Source organism: Poecilia mexicana, unplaced genomic scaffold (assembly GCF_051168715.1).
Source record: "Poecilia mexicana isolate PSO_F unplaced genomic scaffold, ASM5116871v1 scaffold_1, whole genome shotgun sequence".
NCBI lineage: Eukaryota > Metazoa > Chordata > Actinopteri > Cyprinodontiformes > Poeciliidae > Poecilia > Poecilia mexicana.
The window spans coordinates 14,097,693-14,118,217 of record NW_028263370.1 but is presented as its reverse complement, the minus strand read 5'-3'; the positions used below and the strand labels follow the sequence as shown (position 1 = coordinate 14,118,217).

Genomic DNA, 20,525 nt, shown 5'->3' with positions numbered 1-20,525 from the left:
ATTAGTGCATTTACATGCCCTCGGTGAGTCACATCTATTTGTCCTGAAAAAAGGTGCAGAAATACTTTGAATGTCAAAAATCTGCTTGCAGGAGTTGAGAGTGCAGATGGAAGTCAAGTTTGCTCCTAAACAAATCCAGCAAGAGATATGAAGACTACAACCGTTGTTTGCTTAAATTTTTTGCTTGAGGAAAAGGACACTGATATAAACTGATAGCACAGGAAAGGGGACAGGAGAGCTGTTAAAACGGAAGGGAAACTGTGGGCATGATCCACTAGCAAAGCCTAAAACATCAGAGGATATCAACAACCTCTTGGTTCTTTCCCAGCATCGTTCTTTCATATAACAACAAGCTGACTGCTATCCAAATAACACAAAATGTTACCAACTCCAGTTCCAGATGCATTCCACTGTTATTGGTTAACATTTTGGCCCCGGCAGCTTGCACAACTCTTCAGAAGCATGATCTGATTTGAGCCCACCCACCCCCTCTTTTGTCTCTCAGAAAACAAACCCTCTCTACGTCTAACATCAAACCGTGTAAACTAAGTCGTCGGTCTGTTCATGCCGAGTGAAACTCTACTGTCAACAAAAGAGGAAAAGAGTGAGACACAGCAAAAGAGGAAGTGAATGCGTCTGCACCCTTCTCGGCTCAGACAGAATAAAGCAGCCTTTGTAGTACTCAGAGCAGGACTTCATCAGTCCAGGCCAGTTTCTCTGAGAGATCGCCGGCTGTCAGATAGCCGCGCTCCTCAAGAAGCCACTCTGTGACAGTTTGTTTCATCCGAGATGGATGATGTTTAAATTCTGCCAACTAATATCATGACTTTACTTCATCCATGCTTGTAAAGTAATAGCTGTCTGGCGACATCCATTTTGATTATGTGTATTTGAATGAAATGTATTCTACTGCACAAATGCTATGCTTGTGCAGTAGAATAATCCACAAACATAGAATATTGAGATGAATGAAGTCCTTTCTGTTACTGAGAGTAAATATAAAGTATTTACTACTCATTCCTCAGGCTGGCATAAGATAAAAAAAATAATAAAAATTGATTAACTTCAGTTTTCACTGATGTTATAGTACCAGAATTTTATGAATGCTAGAGACAGGGCATGTTTCATTATACAGGCCTGTTATGATGTTAGTGCCTGAAAAACAATGAGATTATATAAAAAGGGGAGAAAAGTATTGAAGATTGAAAATGAATAGTTCTTGCAGTTTCACTAATAATCATGTCACCAATAACTACGGGCCTCAAAAAATATTAGCTAATCACGTCAGACGTTGCTGTCTGGCTCTCCAGTTATACGATTTGTGATGTTTGTTGTTTGATGCAGCAGTCAAAATCACCAAGATGTTCTGGTAAAGTAATTAAGAAAACTACTTAGATGTATAATTCCAACGTGTTCTATAAAGCCATGTTGTTGAACTATAAATAATGGGTTTCATTTTTCAAAGTTTCCTGGATAGACTACTCACTACCTGCATTCTGTTCGCAATGAATGCAAATGAGAAAAACATTAACATCGTTTAGCAAAATGTTTTTTCATCACGACAGGCATCCATGCTATTGCATATCACTTAATTTCCTAATTTTGTGCAGCCCTGATATGTAACACAGGAAACACAGAGTTAAATCCAAGTTTCCAACTTCAGTAGACCTGTAAACTGGTTACTTTTCCAATATATAACCCTTTTTCTTCAGTTTGAAGACAGACAGAGCCGAAAAAAAAAAAAAAATTGCCTTCAGGTTTTCAGCAACTTCTGGCTTGGTGCTTATGGGGTAAACAGAAATGTTCCAAAACAATGAGAAACGCTGGCCAGCTCAGAGGCAAGGGACATAATAACTGTCATTCTCTGTCTAAGACGATGATTCTCTTATTTAATGTAGACCTTCAGAGAAGACTAGGAGACACCAGCACTGAGGAATGTTCTTACAGCTACAGACTTGCAACTATATATTTATACCCCTGACACTTTTAAACACTTTATGACTTTGCAAGAACAAACTTTAATGCATTTTATTAGAATTTTAGGTAGACAGTCACAACAAAGTGCTTTATTGTCTAACAGGTTCTGTGCTGTAATCTGCCAAAGATGTTTCGCAAAGGGATCTCCATATATGGTGCCGCTCTGTAGGATCTGCAATTAACAAAATTATTGCATGGGAGAGGAAGTTGGGCCTCAGAAACAGCTTTTCTGTAAGACGATTCTTGCTGCAGACATGAAGATTCAGACTGAGGGGTATTATCCAATTGAAAACATCACAAACAGCTTGATGAATCATAATGTTTAATCCTCTACTATATGGAGATGCTTTTCTTCAGCAGACACAGGGGGAGCTGGTTTGAGTTATGGGAAGATGGATCAAGATCCACGATAATCTGAAGGTTGTGATTGGAACATATCAAACGCAAAAAAATAAAAATAAAAATCAAGAGATATGAACAACTTTACAAGGACCTGAACCTCTTTACCTTGACATCATGAAAAGCAGAAGATTTGGTGACCTGCAGGGCCTGTTTATATTCAAAACACATCATTCTGTGGGGAAAAAAAATAAGATATTAAACATTCGGTCAAAGCAAAGCTCTGATGAGAACTTTTGTCTTAGTTCATTGCTACGACAGTGAATCCCAAGGTTTAATTGCAGTGTTTCTCCCTGATGAGCCTGTTGACACTGTTGATGAACTTATGAATGTGGTTCTGGCATAATTCGATCAACATGCTGTAGCTGCTGAACGTTCATAAAGCTCATGAATGCATGAAAAATTCCATAGGCTGAGCAGCTCACAGTCATAGTTTTAATCTTTTGAAAATATTTTTATTTTAGCAAGCACACACGCACAGACACTTTGGGATGTTTGGGATCATGCACATTCTCTCAAACTCACAAATGACCAGAACTGCTTTTCCACTGAACCGCGTTCTTACAGGGATTCCCTAATCTCAAGAATTTCACAGAGGTTCATGCATATTTTCTTTTATAACTGCTGTCATACAACATTAGAAGATAATTTGCATTGACTTCTGTGGCTATTTACGCTGAACCTGGCCCTCATGCAAAAATGTAAAAGGAATGGATTGAACTGAAATTGATCTCTTTTTCATAACAGGGAACTCCATGAGGTAAAATGTTGAAGCAAAATGTACTATTTGTGTACTGGTGTTGAGTGAAAAATAATTTTGAAAATGTAAAGCAGAAAGGCCTTTCTTCCAGGAATAAGTTATTCATAAGTTCCTATTGGGGTTGCCACGGCTTCAGGAACCTAAACTTAGTCTGGGTCAACTTTTTGGAAGAGAAATTTTGTCATTCGGTAAGTAAATGATTTCAGTCCTTTCAGATCTCAGATGATGTTGATATTAAGATTTCTTTCTTCATCAAACATATGTCAACTTTATGCAACCTTAGTAGGTTGTCCACAATGACAACCTACTTACTTTTACTATGACCACAAAGCTATAAACAGCACAAAAAAATAAAGCAGTTCAATTAAAAATAAAACGTTATTTACATCAGGTTTCACCAGCAACTGGACAGTTAAACATTTTTAAAAACAAACTCTGGAAAGGCTATATTTGGGTAATTTGTACAGGTCAAAGTATACATCATTAACGAGCATCTTATTTATTTTTATTTTTTTTTACCCAAATCTGATTTTAAAAAATTCAGAAACTGCAAGCCTTTCTTATACTGTAGCAGATGTGTGAGACCCATTATGTTTTAGATTTACAGACAGGGGAATGGGCATAATTTATGGTTTGATGGATAGTTTATTATTGAGCAGGTAAAGAAAATAGAAACTTTAAAAAGATTTGAGAATTTTTGACTGGACAAAATTGTGTCCTTTGAGTATTTTTAACATTAGAAGATTCAACCATGTGGCAACATGTTTGGACACGATTGGCCAGCTCTCCAGGGTGAAACACGGTGGCAGCAGAGTCATGCTATGGGTTGCTAGTTTGCAGCTGGGACAGAAATGATCATACTAATACTTTTGATAAAGTTGATCCAAAACAGGAGCCATGTTGCTGAAACGCATGAAATGTAGACTTCTAGTTATTGTCTTCTCTTTTGCTTTTCCCCTCACGCTTTAAATGTCACCATCAGAGTGTGGTTGTTTAACAGAAGATGGACTCAGATCTTGCTGCTCCACTGGCTACAACTCTGCCTAATGTGCCATCATTGCAGAAGTTATTCTGGGTGCACAATGGCACAGAAAATGGAAGTTACAGGGGATTCTTCCTCTAACTTCCATCAACACATGGGGAAAGTTGAGCCACTCGACTCAAACATTTGAAAATACAAACTCATCACAAAGTCAGATTTTTAGGTGCGACCCGTTTAACGCACAGTTTTAAGTACACCATGAAAGCTTTTCCGTGGTTGGAGTCTTTCTTTTATTTAAAAAAATATATATATATATTTTTTTATATTTGAGACTTTCTGGGTGGGGCTAAGAGGGGAGAGTAAAAAGGAGTGGAAAGAGAGTGAGAAAACAGGGAGATGTGTGTGTTGAGAATTAGAGGCAGGGTGGGGACACACTTTTACACATTCCCAAGCAGCTGCCGCGCCGAGACTTGAAGCGCTTTCAGGTAACTTTTACTCATTCTGTTTCTATCTCGGAGAAGTCCTAGATTACCGGACGTACTCTGCGGAACTGTGTTATCAGTCTTATTTGCTATTATATGAAGAGAAATAAAGTTAGCCGAGTGCATTGTAAAAGCGTTGAAGGGCAAAACAAGCACAATAAGTGCGCCAAAGAGGTTGCACAAATAATATAGTCATAATTGTTTTTGTGCAAGTTAGAGTTGTGAGTCGTTTTTGCCTTGCTGGATTCTCGCGCTCTTTCTAAAGTTGTTGACTTCGGTGTCGGGCTTGTGTGTGTGCGTGCGTGCATGCGTGCGTGCGTGTGTGTATAACTGAGGGGGTCCCATTTGGGAATGCCCAAACACGTCCAAACAAACGCGCCTTTCTGGTCCACGGAAACTGCGGAAAGCGGCGAAAACGAGAAGATAAGCGAAGATCAGTAGTTTTCAGAGCACGTAATTGGGGTGGAATTGACTTTAAGTTGCTAGAAAATAGGACTGAGTTGTAAAATGAAGCGCTTTGGAGCGTCAAACCGCCTGACTGTGCGACGTGTCTGACTCCAGATGTTGTTCAAAAATCCTCCTGACTCCCGGGGCGTGTTGGGATTCGCATGTAATGGCTCTCTCTGTCTCTCTCCTCTATGTTTTCAACGTCTTTCAATGTTAAATTGTATAACTGGAACTCGTGCTGTGTGTTAATTGATACGTCCTATAAAGCGCGTGTGAGTGGAAAATAAGTAGTGATGTGCATCCGTTCGCATTCCTCTCATTTATCAATTTTCAGAGGGTCACAATGTTGGTACTGGCAGGGATCGTCGTTTTGCACATCACCACCGTCATCCTACTCCTGGTGGCCACCATTGATAACGTGAGTGGTTTTTATTTTCTTACTTACGGGGGGCCAGAAGTGATTCTTTCCTCCTACTAACTGATCTGTACGGATGGCAAAAACAAAGCTGGGAAACAGATTTTCACTGCAGGAGTTTAAAAAAATTGCACTGAATGACAAAAATCCCTGCTAATTTGTTTTCAATTTGGATGATGACATCACAAGAGGCAACAGAACTGAGGGGTAGCACTTCCTGCTCTGTTCATTCAGAAATTCTACATTCTTGCTCATTTGGTGTCTTTACTGACCTCTGCCCATTACTTTTCACTTTATAGCTTACAAAGGGGCCCTGATGCCAAAAAACATTGACAAATAGAGGGAAGGTTTTAAAGAATCGTTGTTTAATATAGATTTATCCAGTTAACGTTTGATCTGTCTAGATATCTGAAATAAACAATCTTGAAAGTGAAATCCATTCCAGATTCCTTAAAAACTGTAAGACATCCATTAGTTTTCGTTTTAAAGGAAGCTTCCAAGTAGATGCCAACTTTAGCGTCAGTATTGGCCAACAGTTAGCCTGTCTCTGTAATCACTTAGTGCAGATCTTTTTTCCAGATGTAGAAGTCTCACTATTAGTTGACCCTTAATTATGAGACTTAAGTACAATTTCCTTTTCCACTTAGCAATAAGAGTCTCAAAAATAACTATAATGTGGAAAGCTTAAAACACTCCTTCATATTCAGGACTCATGATATTAGCTTACACAAAGACACATGCTAACAACAATGGGATAGCCCTTCAGGAAACATCCTTCACATTGATTTAAGTCTGACTAATCTCATTAAGTTATATCTGTCCTCAGTATTTTTTTAGTTCAGAACAGCCTAAGTTTTCAACATTGCCTTTCCATGCATCTGTGGCCTCACTGTGCAAGTTTGTAACACATCGAGAATAAAGCCTGACTTGAATGTCAAAATATGTTTTCGCAGCCCACTGTGTTGCAGATCTTCAAACCTCCACATGCACAAAAACAAGCAGAGCAATGTGTATAGAATAATTTAAATAAAGCTTTGTAAGAGAACAGTGAATTGGTCTACCCACACTGATAAACACACACACACACACACACACACACACACACGCACACACACATTAGAGGGAAAAACAAGATGAGGAGGAAAGAAACCTTTGCCGGCAATACAACTTCCAAATGTTTGCAATGTAATCATTATGTGCCTCTGCATGTTTTGACGTTTATTCTTGTTTTCAGGCCTGGTGGGTTACTAACGATGAATACACAGACCTGTGGGGCAGGTGGAACTTAATAGGCTTAGACTGGCATTATGGCGATCTGAAGAAATACTCAGATGTCCAATCAGGTTTGAATACAAAAAAAAGAAAAAGAAAAAAAAGAAAAAAATTTAACATCAGCAGTGTTAATTAAAAAAGTTTTTTTTTTTTTTTTTTTCTTTAAACTCTCCGTCTCACTGCAGACTTCCTCCAGTCGGTGCAGGCCACCTCGGTCCTGGCCTGCGTTTTCACCATCCTGGCCCTGTTTGTGTTCGTGGCTCAGCTGTTTACCCTGCCCAAAGGGCAGAGGTTCATCTTCACTGGCATTTTACAGCTAATCGCTTGTAAGTAACCTGGAGTCAAATGCAGAGTGCTGCTGTGAGAGATATTGATTCATGTCCCTGTTTCATATCGCTGGATTTTGTTTCTTACGGATGCCACATGCTTGGCTGACCGAGGTCAATAATGCCATTAAACCTCGATGCCTTCGGAACGGAACGATGCAGACGGTTGAAAAAAAATAAAACATTCAAGCAGAAATAAATATGAGATTTTGTAGCATTACAAAAAAAATGCATTATTATTTAGTCATTTAGCCATAGGGCTAAATGACTAAAAATGAATAACAACTTGTTTGAGATCATGTTTTAAAGGTCAGAGAAAACATGTGATGCTTGAGCTTCCATACACAGATCAGCTCAAATGAGATGCAAATCCTAAGCTGTAAATGACAGCTTATGTTTGCTCATTATGTAGATTGTTATTAAGTTATAAATTGTGAACACTTTTCTTCCTGGTCCTTCATACTTACAGCTGACCGCAACAGTAGTTTTGGTGCAGCATACAGTGTGTTATAAATACTTTTTCACATTTTTGGTTTTTATGTGATAGAGCCACACAGAGTAGCATAAAATATATTGTTTTTACAATTAAACATCTAAAACCATGACTTGCATTCTTATTCAGTTTCCTTCACACTGACACCCTAAAATAAAATCCAGTGCAATGAACTGCCTGCAAAAGTCACGTAATTGGCAAACAGAGTCCATGTGTGTGTAATTTAATCTCAGTTTAAATCTGGCTGTTTCACGAAGGCCCAACAGGTTTGTTAGAGAACACAGGTGAACACAGTGACAGACAACTAACAATATACTCCTGAAAACAGCATTCCCATGTGAAACATAGTGGTGGTGGCATCATGCTAAGGGAAGCTGGTGTTGAACAGAGACAGGAAAGTTGGTTAGAGCGGATTGGTAAAAGAATGGAGCTAAATATACAGCACGCCTCGCTGCTAAAGATTTGAGACTAGTCAGAGATTTGGCTTCGAGTAGAACTACAACACCCTGACAAACACCAAGAAGTTCATTCATGTGTTGGAGTGACCCAGTCAAAGTCAGGATCAAAATCCAGTTGAGAATCTGTGGCAAGACTTAGAATTTAATGCTTGATGTTCTCCACCAAATCTGACAAAGCTTCTACAATTTTGCAAAGAAGAATGGGTAAAAATTCACATCTGTACATGTTCAAAGCTGGTAGAGACATACCCTAAAAGAATCACAGTTGTAGTTGAGGGAACAGGTCATGTGGCAAAGTATTAACTAATTTTCTTTTATTTAAAAAATGTGTCCAAAGCTGTGTTGTTGTATCACATAAAACCTAAATAAAATACTTTGAAGTTTGCGTTTGTAAAATGCCAAAATGTGAAAGAGCTTGTCCCTTTTATAGCCAGATGAGTTGCTGGGGAAACCTTTCACCCCGGCCCATTCTGACGCCTAGCAGTTTGTTCCCATCTTGTTTGTTTCCACAAACAAGATGGGAGATTCATCTATCTGGGAACAATCACTGTGTTCAGATATCTTCCAGGAGTTTTATTGTCCTTTCCATTGTTTCAGCTGTCGGTGCCTTTGGCTGGGCCGCGTTTTCTGTCGATCTGCCAGCTCACTCAGCTCTTTTAACTGTACACTCATTAACAAGATCCTCGTAAATTCAACTTGTCTCAGTCCTTTCGGTATGTTTTAAGACTATTTTGTCTGATGCACATATGTATCAGACAATGGTTAGGGTTTTTTTTTTTTTTATCTCAGGCAACACCCAAAGACTCCTCCAATGTCTATACAATCCCCAGTGGGGGATACAGAAGGGTGGGTCAGTTTCAGACTCATGTTTCTGTTCGACTAAAGAATTTGACCAGGTGGTTATACACAGAAACATCATCAACTTTTAGGAATCATGAACTCGTCTATTTTCATCTCACAGGAAGTGAGAAAGTAAAACATTTAAGGCGTTTTAAAGTAAGAGTGATGTCCTCAAATGCTGTGACCGTGTTTGCTTTATTGTGTGAAAGCATGACAATGTAGCAACAATAAACAATAGAGGAGAACGGCGTTCGAAATCACTGAGTGTAAAAAAAGATCGTGTCTTAACGTGTTCCTTTTTTTTCATCTCAAAAGCAAAGATTTAGTTGAAGCGTAACTCACCAAACAGCTGCCAGTGAGCTGAGAATGCCTGGGATGTTACATTATTCAAGGCTCCAAAGCTTTGTTGCTTCAGTCACGACTCAAAACAATTGGATTTTCCCATCCTGGAAGCCTCCAGAGGTTTTATTTATTTATTTGTTTTTTAGTGCACAGCCATGTACTGCAATGCATCAAGTAACCACATCAAAAATACTTGAGTATGGCATGCATTTTAAACATGACTATAATCGGTGTGATCCTTTTAGATGTTTTGGTGGCAGTTCCTACTTCTAACGGATCGTGTTGGCCCAGATTGTTTAAGGAAATAAACAATCAGTAATCAGCAGGCAACTATATGGACACCTTATGGCTTCACTGCTGACCAAAAAATAGTTACTGACATCTTCCTTGAGGACGAACCGCCACAAGAGGTCATTTGTAAAAAAAAAAAAAAAAAGCTTGCTCGTCACAGAGTGCTTTATCCAGGCATGATAATTGAAAGTTGAGTGGAAGGAAAACGTGTGCTAGGAAAATCTGCACCAGTAACAGGGATAACCACAGTCTGTTCAAAGGCGTGGGGTAGATTGCTGCAGTGTGGACTGGTGCAAGAGTCAGCGTTTCAAAAGCCAGCACAAAGAGAAGCGTTCAGAAAACAGCTTTTTACATTCCTTCTGTTAAGCCAGAGGGTTTTCCAGAGGTCTAAGGTCAGTGCAGCCAGACCAAGAACCAAGTAGATGGATATGCTTTCCTGTAGGCCGACATCTTGAAATAGCTGGTATTTACTGGTCTGATGTAAGATTGTAACATTGTGAGAACCTCGGTCTTGTAGTTAGGGTTTGGCTTTGCTTATCTTTTACAGCGATCATTTTTTAAAAATCACGATAAGAATGTTGATTTAGTGTTGTCAAAATAAATTCAAACTAATGATGCTTAAAATAGCCCCAAACTCTCTGTATTGTTGGGATTGTTAGTTTTACTATTTTCTCCACTGTTTTTAGCATTGAGAGTATCAATAAATATCAATAAATTTCAAAATATAACTAGATGTAATTACTGTGTGCAGATTAGTGATTTAAATCACTAATCATCAGATTCTTAATTTGTGGGTAAGTCACACACACTTTTTTGTGTGTGACTGATGTCCTAAAGAAGCGCATTATAAATGGGTATGTATGGGTATAATAACACAAAGTATATCGCTAACCCCTACTTATAATAATCATCGTAATGAACAGAAATAAAAGTTTGAAATATATCAGGATCTACCTTACATTAATGGTTTTACTGTTTGAACTGAATGGCCTGGAGCTGTACACAAGTCCTCTTTAACAATCTTGCCGCTGTTGACTTTTTTCCTTTTCAGAGAAAACATGACTACTTCTAAAAAATCTCATCTCTGTGCATCATCACTCCCCATTTCCTTCCTTCCTCCTCTCCTGCAGGCCTGTGCATAATGACCGCAGCCTCGATCTACACAGCGCAGCTTCACACCACTGAGAAAAAAGGAGGGTACGGGCACAGCTACATCCTGGCGTGGATCTCCTTTGTCCTCACTCTCTTCCTCACCATCACCTACATCGTCCTGCGGAAGAGGAATGACTGAATCGGAGGTCGGGGTCTGTGCTCCTTTGTCCTTTCAGTCATTTCAAGACTTGTCAGCTTCATCCTCAGTTAGGAATATGTTGGAATGCTAACGAGCCAATACTCTTGATTTGATCTTAACAAGTTGGAGTTGGAGAGTGGGTCTGTAAGTGGGTAAGATAAGGAGCTTTCATCTGTGTAACCTTAACTAATTAATCATTTATCTATGCGATGTAGCTACTTGTAGGTCTGGGAACTCAGTCCAGACGTTATCAGTATTTTAAAGTTTGTGTGAAATGTCACTTGCTGTTCTTCTGACTGTACTGACTAGATTTCCGCCGCGCTCATGTCTGATCTGATCATTTAAGTTTAATTTGCGAGTGGTACAGATCCAGTCAGAACTGTTCACACACTCCTCATTGGCAGGCATTCAGTATTCCCCAATTTTCAGGTTGCTGAGCTAATTTCTATGTTAAGCAAAAATGGAAACAATTTTGAATTTGTTGTGAATTTTCGCTAATCCGTCCTACACCTAAATGCTCAAATTTTTAATTTCGGAACGGATAAAGCAGGATGAGAAAATAAGGTCCTGGGAATCCGTAACCCAATTGGAAATGTGTGTTCTGTGCTTAAAAGATGGGGCTCTTCCTGAAAACCAACTCATTTGAATGAACCATTTTGATGAGAAGTATCCAGCCAGAATTATACCAAAAGGTCAGTGAGGGTGCATATTTATTTTTGAGTGTTTATTCAAACTCATGCATCAGATTCTTGTCTTCTAAAAATTCCTGAAGCTACATGAGGCATCATCCTGTCCTGGGAAAAAAAAAAAGGAAAAGAAAAAAAATTGATATGAAACTTACTCCTGTAATGAGTGGATCTAACCTCTGATCAGAATTGCAGCTTATGTCCAGGTTTTATTCTACAACGGTTGCTGACGTCCAAAGACATGAGCGTTGGGTCATTCATCTTTTCTGTTGCTGAGCTAAAAACTACAGTTTCTAACAAAGTTCTGATGTGAAAAGATGAGCACCTTCAGAAGAAGCTCCTGGGATATACTGTATTTTAGAAAGATATGTCAAGTGAATCCATCATGTGAGGAAATTGTGTCGTGAGGCTGATGGTTACTACTGCCCTGTATCTGAGAGGGTACAGCGACTTGCCTAAACAGCAATAACAATGAACACTCTTGAAACAAAAGCCTTACTTCACATTACATTTAATCGTTTCTCATTATTTTACAAGTATGGTATATACCTTCTACGTCTATGTACAATGTAACCAATTATATTTTTGTAGCATTTTGTATTGAGTGTATTTTTTTTAAGCTATGTTTTGTTTTCTGTCTGTAGTCGGCTGCTATCTTATGTAAAGTACGTTTGTACAAGTGAACCTTAAAACGATCCAGGGATGAAGAGCGGAAGTGTTACGTTTTACCATTTAACAGAACTATGCATTAGACAATTTGTTTGTATTTACATTGGAATCTAAGCCATGTCTTTTACTAATAAAGTCAATTAAAACAAACAGAAGCTGTGTTTTACCTCAAACAATCTCACTTTTACATTGTATAAGAATTGGTCCAGGTTGAAATGAGTGAATAAAACATAAAAAATGTCTCTACCAGAGTTCCTAAACCGTGAAAACAACCCTTCTTCGGGTCTTACAACAGACCGCTCAGAAACGGGAATATTCCATTACACACAGTATTGTTCCCAGAGGAAGTGAGTAAAAGCCAGGCTGTGCTAAATCCCTTGACCAGACGGTGCAATTCGCTCCAGAACCACAAGGTGGAGCAGGTGATTCTGCTCTGCCGTCAGAAAGGGCCTGCAGAGAGAAGAGCCACAAAAACATGTGATCAATATTGGAAAATGATGGCGAAGCCTGGAAATGCTTCTCTGTGCAGATCACATGATGGGAAGAGACATTTATGAGTGCTCACCACAGCTCAGTCTGCAAGGACTTGAGGGACTCTGTGTCTTTCTCCTGACACGCCATCTGCAGAACAGATCTGCTGTTAGACACCGCACTAATAAAAACACAACTACAGATTCAAATGAGCTTGTTAACGTCTCATATTTCTATGTTTACTGCCTCGTAACATGAGCTTAGGCAGCATAACAACAACAGAAACTCTTATTTTATTAAAGGTACTCGACTTATGCAGAGCCTTGCTGTATTAGTCAAACACCTTGAGCGTTTTCCACTTGTTGTCACATTGCAAACGTCTATTTAATTGGGAATTTTGGGGAGATTTTTGAGACAGACTGGCACACAGCAATGCATAATTGAGAAGTGGAAGGAAACTAAAACACTTTTTTATTTACAAATTCAACCCTGAAAAAGAGTGACATGCATTCACTATTCTGCTGCCTAATTTAGTACTTTGTAGAAGTACGAGCACCTTTTGGTGTAATTACAGCTGCAAACCAACACCGTCAATATATTTAGGTGTAGGCCAGTAAAAGACGCAATTATACTTTGATCAGTCTTTCAACTATAACTTAGGGTCGGTTGAAAATTTGCCACAATATAAGGCTTTCATATCAGTCAATATCAATACTGTTTCATACATTTTTTAAAAATTATTTTAAAAATCTGAAATACAGCCAACTTTCCTTTCCTTTCCTTTTCTGTTTTATCCACAGTTGCTGTACTAATTTTCTCCTTTCGCTCCACACCGTTTTTCATTAAGTATTTGTGAGTTACTTTGGCAAAACCTGAAACTACTGCTGCGCAAGTTACTCAACAGGTTGCTGCTAGGCAACCAAAGAGCGAGTGAGTTAGTTGATGCCACCAACGTTGCTTAGCTGACCGTGAGAGCTTGAGTGGATAAAGCCTTTCCTTTGCCTACATCCCCCAGAATGCTCTGTGGTTCTGGATCACAGTTAAGTGAAATTATTGAACATTCTGCTGGACATATTTTTTATTGATATTAATTGCATGTCTATTGCGGCAGTTATTGTTATTGACTTATTGCCCGGCTCTCTAACTTTATATTTAGAGTCTTTTTCCTGCCGGAGGATAAACCTTCACTGCTAGGAGGAAAAAAACAACAACCTTCTGTCATTTTACTTCCACTTCACCATCATGTTGAGCTGATAAAACTCCAATAAACTACTTTGTGGTTGTACAAATAAAAAACACAAAATATTAACTGCGAGAACCTGAAAGATACTATGAGAAGTCTAGCAACATAGGTGCCAAATAGAGAAGAGTAATTATGCTGCCAAAGGGGGAAATGCAACCAAAACATTAATCACTGTCATGTAGAGGCTATGAAAAACAACTTCTGTGTGCGAGGCGGAAAAGGTCAGGAACCTTTTGAATTGGCCAAGTGCACGTATCACAAAACTCACCACTACAGACTGCAGAAGCAGGAACATATTCTCAGGCAGGAAGGTCACTGAAAGAGCAAACAGCATTCATATTTACACCACTGCCAGGGTCATTTGCCTGATTCATGCTCAGAGTTTGACGGGAACTAAAATCGTTCACTTTTTCCCCTCCAACTCCCCCAAACAGTTAAGTATTAAGGGGCGCCTACCTTGGCTGTGAGGGTCAAAGGACTCCCATGCGTACCTCTCCAGGGTCTGGGCATGTTCTGGTAGTAACTTCTGAGGTGGAGGCTGCAAAGAAACACACACACACACTGAGGCAGTTCCATTAAAATGTGATGACCTGCAGCAGTTGAGCTGTTTTAATGCCTGAAAATGCTTTGCTCTTTTACAGCTTTAACGGTTAAGGGTCGTTTATTTGTAAATTAATTGCAGGATAACTGACCTTGATGTATTTTCAAAGATGAATAGGCAAAAATGTCACTCTCTTTACATGAAAATCTGGTATAAACACTGACTTCGTAGAACCATCTTCTGCAGCAGAAGGCAGTTCTACAAAGCACGGACTCAGGAAGGCTGACTAAAAATTCACACCACACTTTTGAAAACAATGTCTCAGTTTCATTTCACCTCACAAATTTGCGCAAGTTTGTTTTGTACTTGGAAAGTTAAATTATCAGACTGAAATGTATGATTGCTTATGCATTGTGAAAGACTTGCATGTGTGTGAATACTTTTAGAAGGCCCTAGTGTTTGGCGCAAAAACATGTCAGAAGTGTCTTTACATAACAATAGCAATTTTTTTCTCGAAGCTTACCTCAAGTAACATCAGCAGCAGAACTCTAGATATCTCACATTTTGCTACAATGTCCAGAAAGGCGCCTTTTGATTGAAACAAAAGAAACTGGTCAGCTTTTTCAGTTCAATCACAGGAATAAACAACGCTAGAGACAACATAGAACAATACAAAAGTCTGAGCATCTGAGAATGGTGACCAGTAGGCTCTGGTCGGAGCCTCACCAATAGGGCTTGTGGTGCCTGGCAGGTGCAGTCCTCTCTCCTGACACATCAGCTGCATCTCTGTGAACACCGACAAAGCACCGTCATAGTCACCTGCAAATCAGAGGAGTTGAATACAAAGTCAAACATCATGAATTGACCTCGACGTACCGCAAACGACATGATCTCATTCGAATGAGCGCACGCAACTCACGTGTGAGGATTTTACACGTGGCCATCTCTCCCATGGACAGCAGAGCTTCTATAGGCGTCTGCGTCTGTAACTCCGCAGCCCTCTGGAAGTGAACGATCGCTTCTCCCGGTCTGTTCATCTCCTGTAGAAGGATGGAGAAAAGACTGATGCGCCAAGTGGCTTACGTGACCCTTAAAGCAAAAATGAAAACCTTCTTCATTAATCATACGGGACAGCTGGAAGCAACGATCAAACCTTGAGCGCGTTGCCAAGTTCCAAACACAGGCTGGCTGCCATCACAGGCTGGTTCATCTCAATGTACACCTGTAACACATTTTCACATCAGCATTCAGTCACAGCACAAGAATGCAGTCAGACTCCCATCTGTTTTCAGATTTTACACCGAACAGAGTTCTGCTGCTGTTACACAGCCGACCTTAATGGCAAAACTGTAGCAGTTGAGGGCAGCTTGAAGGTGTTCGTCGAAGCCCTGAGCCTGTAGGGCTCTGATCTCCTTCTCAGATGACAGAAAGAGACGGGCAGCGTCAGTTAAGGCCAGCGCTTCTCCAGGAGCATTAAACAGGGTCTGCTCGCACCTGTACACACAAAAAAAAAAAAAAAAAAACATATATGGAGCTGAATGCAAAAGTGATTTGAGTCATTTTGAAATTGTCACATTTATTGGTCGCTGAAAAAAAATAAATAATTGGTGCCGTGACCCAGCGTTATTTTCCAAAGTGATAAAAATTTTCTGTAAGCATCTTTAAGGAAAACTTTCACTGAAGCAGCTGAATCTACATAGTTAGAGCTACAGCAAAGTCAGGCAATAATGTTGGACTCAAGTTCTTACAGTAAACTGCAATTTTAGGTACTTCCAGTAGAGAGTGCTGTCCATATGCAACTGGCATCTTAAATCCAAGACATCCATCCAACTCAGCTTATTTGAAATCTGGTTGCCGAGGTTATAGGTGGTTCAGGAGAAAAATTCAGAAATCCTCCCTCCCCAGTGATGCTTTACAGCTCATTCTGGGGGATTTCAAGACCTTTCAAAAAAAATCTTTTCAACGCAGCGAAGCAGCGGCTCTACTACAAGTTCCCCAGACAGAGCATATCAGCTTGTCTCTAATGCAGAGTCCAGTCAGCTCATCTTTTAGTAACGTTTCTTATGACTATAGGTGAGGGTCAGAATGTAAACACAGAGGTTTGGAAAAAAAATAAGAAGTGTGCATGAGAGTACTATATTGTCGTACAAATATCATTTATCTAAAACAGCCCCAATTACAAGTGTTACAACAGAGCTAAATTTTCATTTATGCTGCACTTTTACAAAAATAATCAATAAAAGCAAATATAATGCTGTCAATGTTATAATTCAACGCTCCAATGTTTGGAACCTTTGCACTTTTTAACCTTGCTATTTTGCAAGCTCATTACAAATGGACAGCTGGAAGCAAGGCTGTTAATACCTGGTATTTGGATTCTGAGTAGGATAGTCTTGACTAAAATTACCACAGTTTGAAGGTAGCAGACACACGACTCGTCCAACCTTTGAGTGCAGCCGCTAGCTTTGATCAGCCCCCATGTAGCTGCTCATACATGGCACATTGCTGTTGCGTAACAAAATTTACCTCAGTATAACTTCGCTTAGTTTTTTGGACCACTTCAGACTTAGAAAACTTAGAACATTTGAAACCAGGTTCATCTGGCAGCAGTAAGACGCTTTATCTGCCATGTTTGTTTCGAAAGAGTAGCTTAGAGTCAGCCAAAGACTGGAGCCAAACTCAGCTGACTCACACAGCAAACACTCCGAGACACAAATACTGCTCCAGGTAGTAAAACAAAATTAAATACATGTAACGATGTAGACAAATATATGGAGATAGATGCATTATTATAGTGGGTATCAAATACATAAACCTGTTAGCCTTTATCCCCATACATTCATGATCAGATCACTCAAATCCAATAACATCAAATATCAACAATACGTCAATATAACCCTCTGAAGAAAACATCCCAAAATATCTCATTGTGTCGCCATCACAACCAAATGAACAGCAGACTGAAATAACCATAAGGAGGTCCAAGCAACATTAAAATTCAACCTTAGCTGTGTGTGCTCACCGAGCCATGGCCAGGTTACAGAAGGCGGCATACTGAAGACAGTCCTGCTGCTTCAGCTCCTTCGCCAGCTGACCTGGAAGCACGCATGCAGAAGGAAGAAAAAAAACAATGAAACAGAAGAGGCAAACAGTGAAACTGCTCTAAAACATCTGCTCCCCGTTGTCACAGGGGCAGACCAAGTGACAGCGCTGGTGTCCTGTTCAGACATTTCTCACCCTAACAGAGCTGTTAAAGATATTTGTGGAAAAAATGAGGGTCGTGTGCAGGATACACACAACCTTCATCCTGAAAATCAGGACAGCTAAACTGAAAGGAAAGACACACGATGAAGAATTAAAGCAAGCTTTTTTTCTGTCCATGTTGAGCAAACACATTTTAAAACTGTTCTTTGCACTTTAATGCTGAATTTGGTGCATTGTTGGTCTTTTTTATGCCTCTACAGGAACATCCAACCCTACTAACCTGCCGTGTTTGTTGTATATAACAGTAGTACCTTTATGCTAACAATTACTTTTGCTGTTGCCCTGTGATCAGTTCGGTCTTTAGGGTCATGATGAACAACCCGTGGCACAATTATTCTATTCTTTACTTAAATATTGTAAACATTATTTCCTGTCAGCTCTGTGGCAGCTATAAGCTGCTAAGAAACCGGACGATGTAAAATTGGATCAGTCAAAGCTGTCTCACAAAGAGACAGATTTTCAGCTGTTCTTCATGGTTTGACTAGATCCATCTCAATCTTTAACTGTTGCTACAATTAAAACCTATGTAGCCATGGAGATAAATCTGTCTCTGATATCCTGACAATCTGCAGACACAGAGTTTGACAACCATGACAAGAAAATGCCTCTTTTTGTCTATTTTCTGTTTCAGGTAACTGCTCCGCTGAAGCCTTGACAGCCTCCTGATGAACATCTTTGTTTGGCCAGGAAACTTGGTAGAAGAGAAAAACAGAATAGACTAACTCAATGGGACTTAAGTTATTTGAGCCTTTTATAGACGTTTGTTAAGACACATAATAGTCATTTTCGAATATAAAGGCAGTTCTAAAAGCAGCAGGTTACAAGTTTATGCTTACTTTTGGCAAACATTACTGCTAGAAGAAAGAAAAATCTTACTCAAAGAAAAAGTTTTCTATGTAAGGACTAATTATAAATATGGCACAAGATTAATTTTTAAGAAGCTATGCAGGTGGAAAAAAAACATCTATCTCATGGAAGCGAATGTACCCGGCTGTTATAAACAGCAGATAATCTTCAATCCTGGATACGGATCGACTCACCAAACTGCTCACTGGCTTCAGCTACATTTGGCTTCCGGAGAAAACGTCTGCAATGAGAAAGCAAAACCAGAAGTGTTTACATCAAATGATTAGTTGAAGTGAAGCTCTGGATTAATCTTTGACCTGTTATGTGTTACAGGGCTTAAATCTGACAGTGATGAAGACTTAAGAGTTTGATTAGGGATACATGAAATATAGCAACATGTTAATATCAGTGCACACAACAACAATAAGGCAAAAGGTTGTTTGGAATGAGGTCGTACTTTGCATGCCAATAAACCTACTGAATGTAGTCTCAATGCAGTTAAGTGTTCACACCTGACACAGATTACAATACCAAACATGATACAGGTCACATCACACAATATTGGAAGCACAGATTAGAAATAGAAGAGTGAAAAATACAGGGATACCAATGTTATTGCAAGCATGTGATTTTCTAATATTGTGAAGCCCAACTTTAATGCAGCATATATTTATTGAAACCTGGAAACAAACATGTTTCACAGAAATATTAACACTATAAAATACCTCAATAAACCCCAAAAGTTCAGGGAGTCAGAGAGTGATATTATTACCTTAGAGTGTTTCTTAAAACAAAAACAGCAAGCAAATTGTGAAATTAAACTGATTAATTTTAAGCATGACAACAGCTTACCTCTTAGATAAGAACACAGAGAGTAATGGGGATAGAGATCAAGCAACAGAAACAACATCTATTTTCCTTTTAGTTTATTATATAACTGATCCACATTTGGATTAATTTAATAACTTACATGGCTGTCAGCAGAAATATCAACAAATGCTTAGATATTTGATTACATTAACAAACTAGTAATGAAGTCTGACATTTCTATTACATTTCTTTTGTGGTTGATGTGTCTAACGATAAACTGCTTGGGAGCATGTTTTCCTCAAATCAAACCAGGGACGACCACTAACTAAGCGTCAAAGCTAAAGTCAAGTTAATAAAAAATAAGCAAACACATGTATTGCACAGATAATGAAAAAAAAAATGACAGAAACGGACAGCGACCGCTAGCTTTGACTGTTAGCATTAGCCTTCAATGCTACATATAGCAGTCAAGATAATAAACGTTATTGTCCTTAACGTTGTCTAGTCATTCCTTTCAACTTTTCAGTGAAACAAAGTAAGTTAAATTCTTACTGACTTCTTCAATTTATTTGACACAGCTCGGTATCTCGCCAGAAAATCGCCTTCCGCAGCCATGATCGACACAGCTAAACAAACCAAACCAGGAAATCATTCTGACAGGAGCTTTGCGATTGGCTTACTGAAGGTCTTCTCAAGGTTTCATTGGCTGGCGTATGCCGAATGAGTAGCGCGTGTCCCAACAGGAAATGTCCAAAAACAGAGCTTCTAAGCTGATGCATCTAAACAACAGGCAATGTTATTACGGTATTATCCAGCCTTTAAAATATGTATATTCGGCGGTGGTTACAGAGGCTTTTATTATCATATCAGGTTAAATAGTTTATATGATTTAAATTAACCGTCTCATGATTATAATAGTTTCTCTTTTTTCCTTCTTGTTTTCTCCACTGTCACTCAAAACTGGAATACTTCCTTTATGTTGATTTGACGTAGAAAGTAGCTCCTTAGTTTTGGCAACATAACAATGACGTAGTTTAATAGCAAAAATTTGTTTGCTGCTGAGATGTTAAAGAATGATATGCCCTAAGTAGTAAAAATTCCAGTAAAAAATATTTAGAGATGCATGATGCTCGCCTCAAACGGAGTTAGATGATTACCTTCAAACATAAAATCACAAAATCAATACTTTATATTAGACCTTTGATGTTAAATAAAGTTAC

At 39.0% G+C, this 20,525-nt stretch overlaps 2 protein-coding genes across 2 annotated transcripts; one reads left to right on the top strand and one right to left on the bottom strand.

Moving 5' to 3' along the window:
- Positions 1-4,473: 4,473 nt before the first annotated feature.
- On the top strand, positions 4,474-12,285 carry emp1a (epithelial membrane protein 1a). Its single transcript, XM_015002380.2, has 5 exons — positions 4,474-4,603; positions 5,382-5,465; positions 6,697-6,805; positions 6,920-7,060; positions 10,615-12,285. Exons 2-5 carry the CDS (start codon positions 5,391-5,393, stop codon positions 10,773-10,775), a joined length of 486 nt encoding a protein of 161 aa, XP_014857866.1. The 5' UTR covers positions 4,474-4,603; positions 5,382-5,390; the 3' UTR covers positions 10,776-12,285.
- LOC106927070 (40-kDa huntingtin-associated protein-like) lies at positions 11,956-19,986 on the bottom strand. Its single transcript, XM_015002378.2, has 12 exons — positions 19,862-19,986; positions 18,690-18,736; positions 17,408-17,480; positions 15,720-15,879; positions 15,539-15,607; positions 15,305-15,425; positions 15,112-15,204; positions 14,909-14,973; positions 14,301-14,382; positions 14,113-14,159; positions 12,696-12,751; positions 11,956-12,580 (listed from the first exon to the last, which is right to left on the bottom strand). The coding sequence occupies exons 1-12, from the start codon at positions 19,918-19,920 to the stop codon at positions 12,499-12,501; spliced, it is 954 nt and encodes a 317-aa protein (XP_014857864.1). The 5' UTR covers positions 19,921-19,986; the 3' UTR covers positions 11,956-12,498.
- Positions 19,987-20,525: the final 539 nt, after the last annotated feature.

Bases quoted from the DNA above. Each gene is read 5' to 3' on its own strand.
- emp1a (XM_015002380.2), top strand. From the start codon at position 5,391: ATGTTGGTACTGGCAGGGATCGTCGTTTTGCACATCACCACCGTCATC. The intron at 6,806-6,919 runs GTTTGAATACAA...GTCTCACTGCAG, and splicing joins ATACTCAGATGTCCAATCAG to ACTTCCTCCAGTCGGTGCAG. The intron at 7,061-10,614 runs GTAAGTAACCTG...CCTCTCCTGCAG, and splicing joins CATTTTACAGCTAATCGCTT to GCCTGTGCATAATGACCGCA.
- LOC106927070 (XM_015002378.2), bottom strand. From the start codon at position 19,920: ATGGCTGCGGAAGGCGATTTTCTGGCGAGATACCGAGCTGTGTCAAAT. The intron at 15,880-17,407 runs GTGAGCACACAC...TTGTGTGTACAG, and splicing joins TGTAACCTGGCCATGGCTCG to GTGCGAGCAGACCCTGTTTA. The intron at 12,752-14,112 runs GTGAGTTTTGTG...TCTGTTCTGCAG, and splicing joins TGCTTCTGCAGTCTGTAGTG to ATGGCGTGTCAGGAGAAAGA.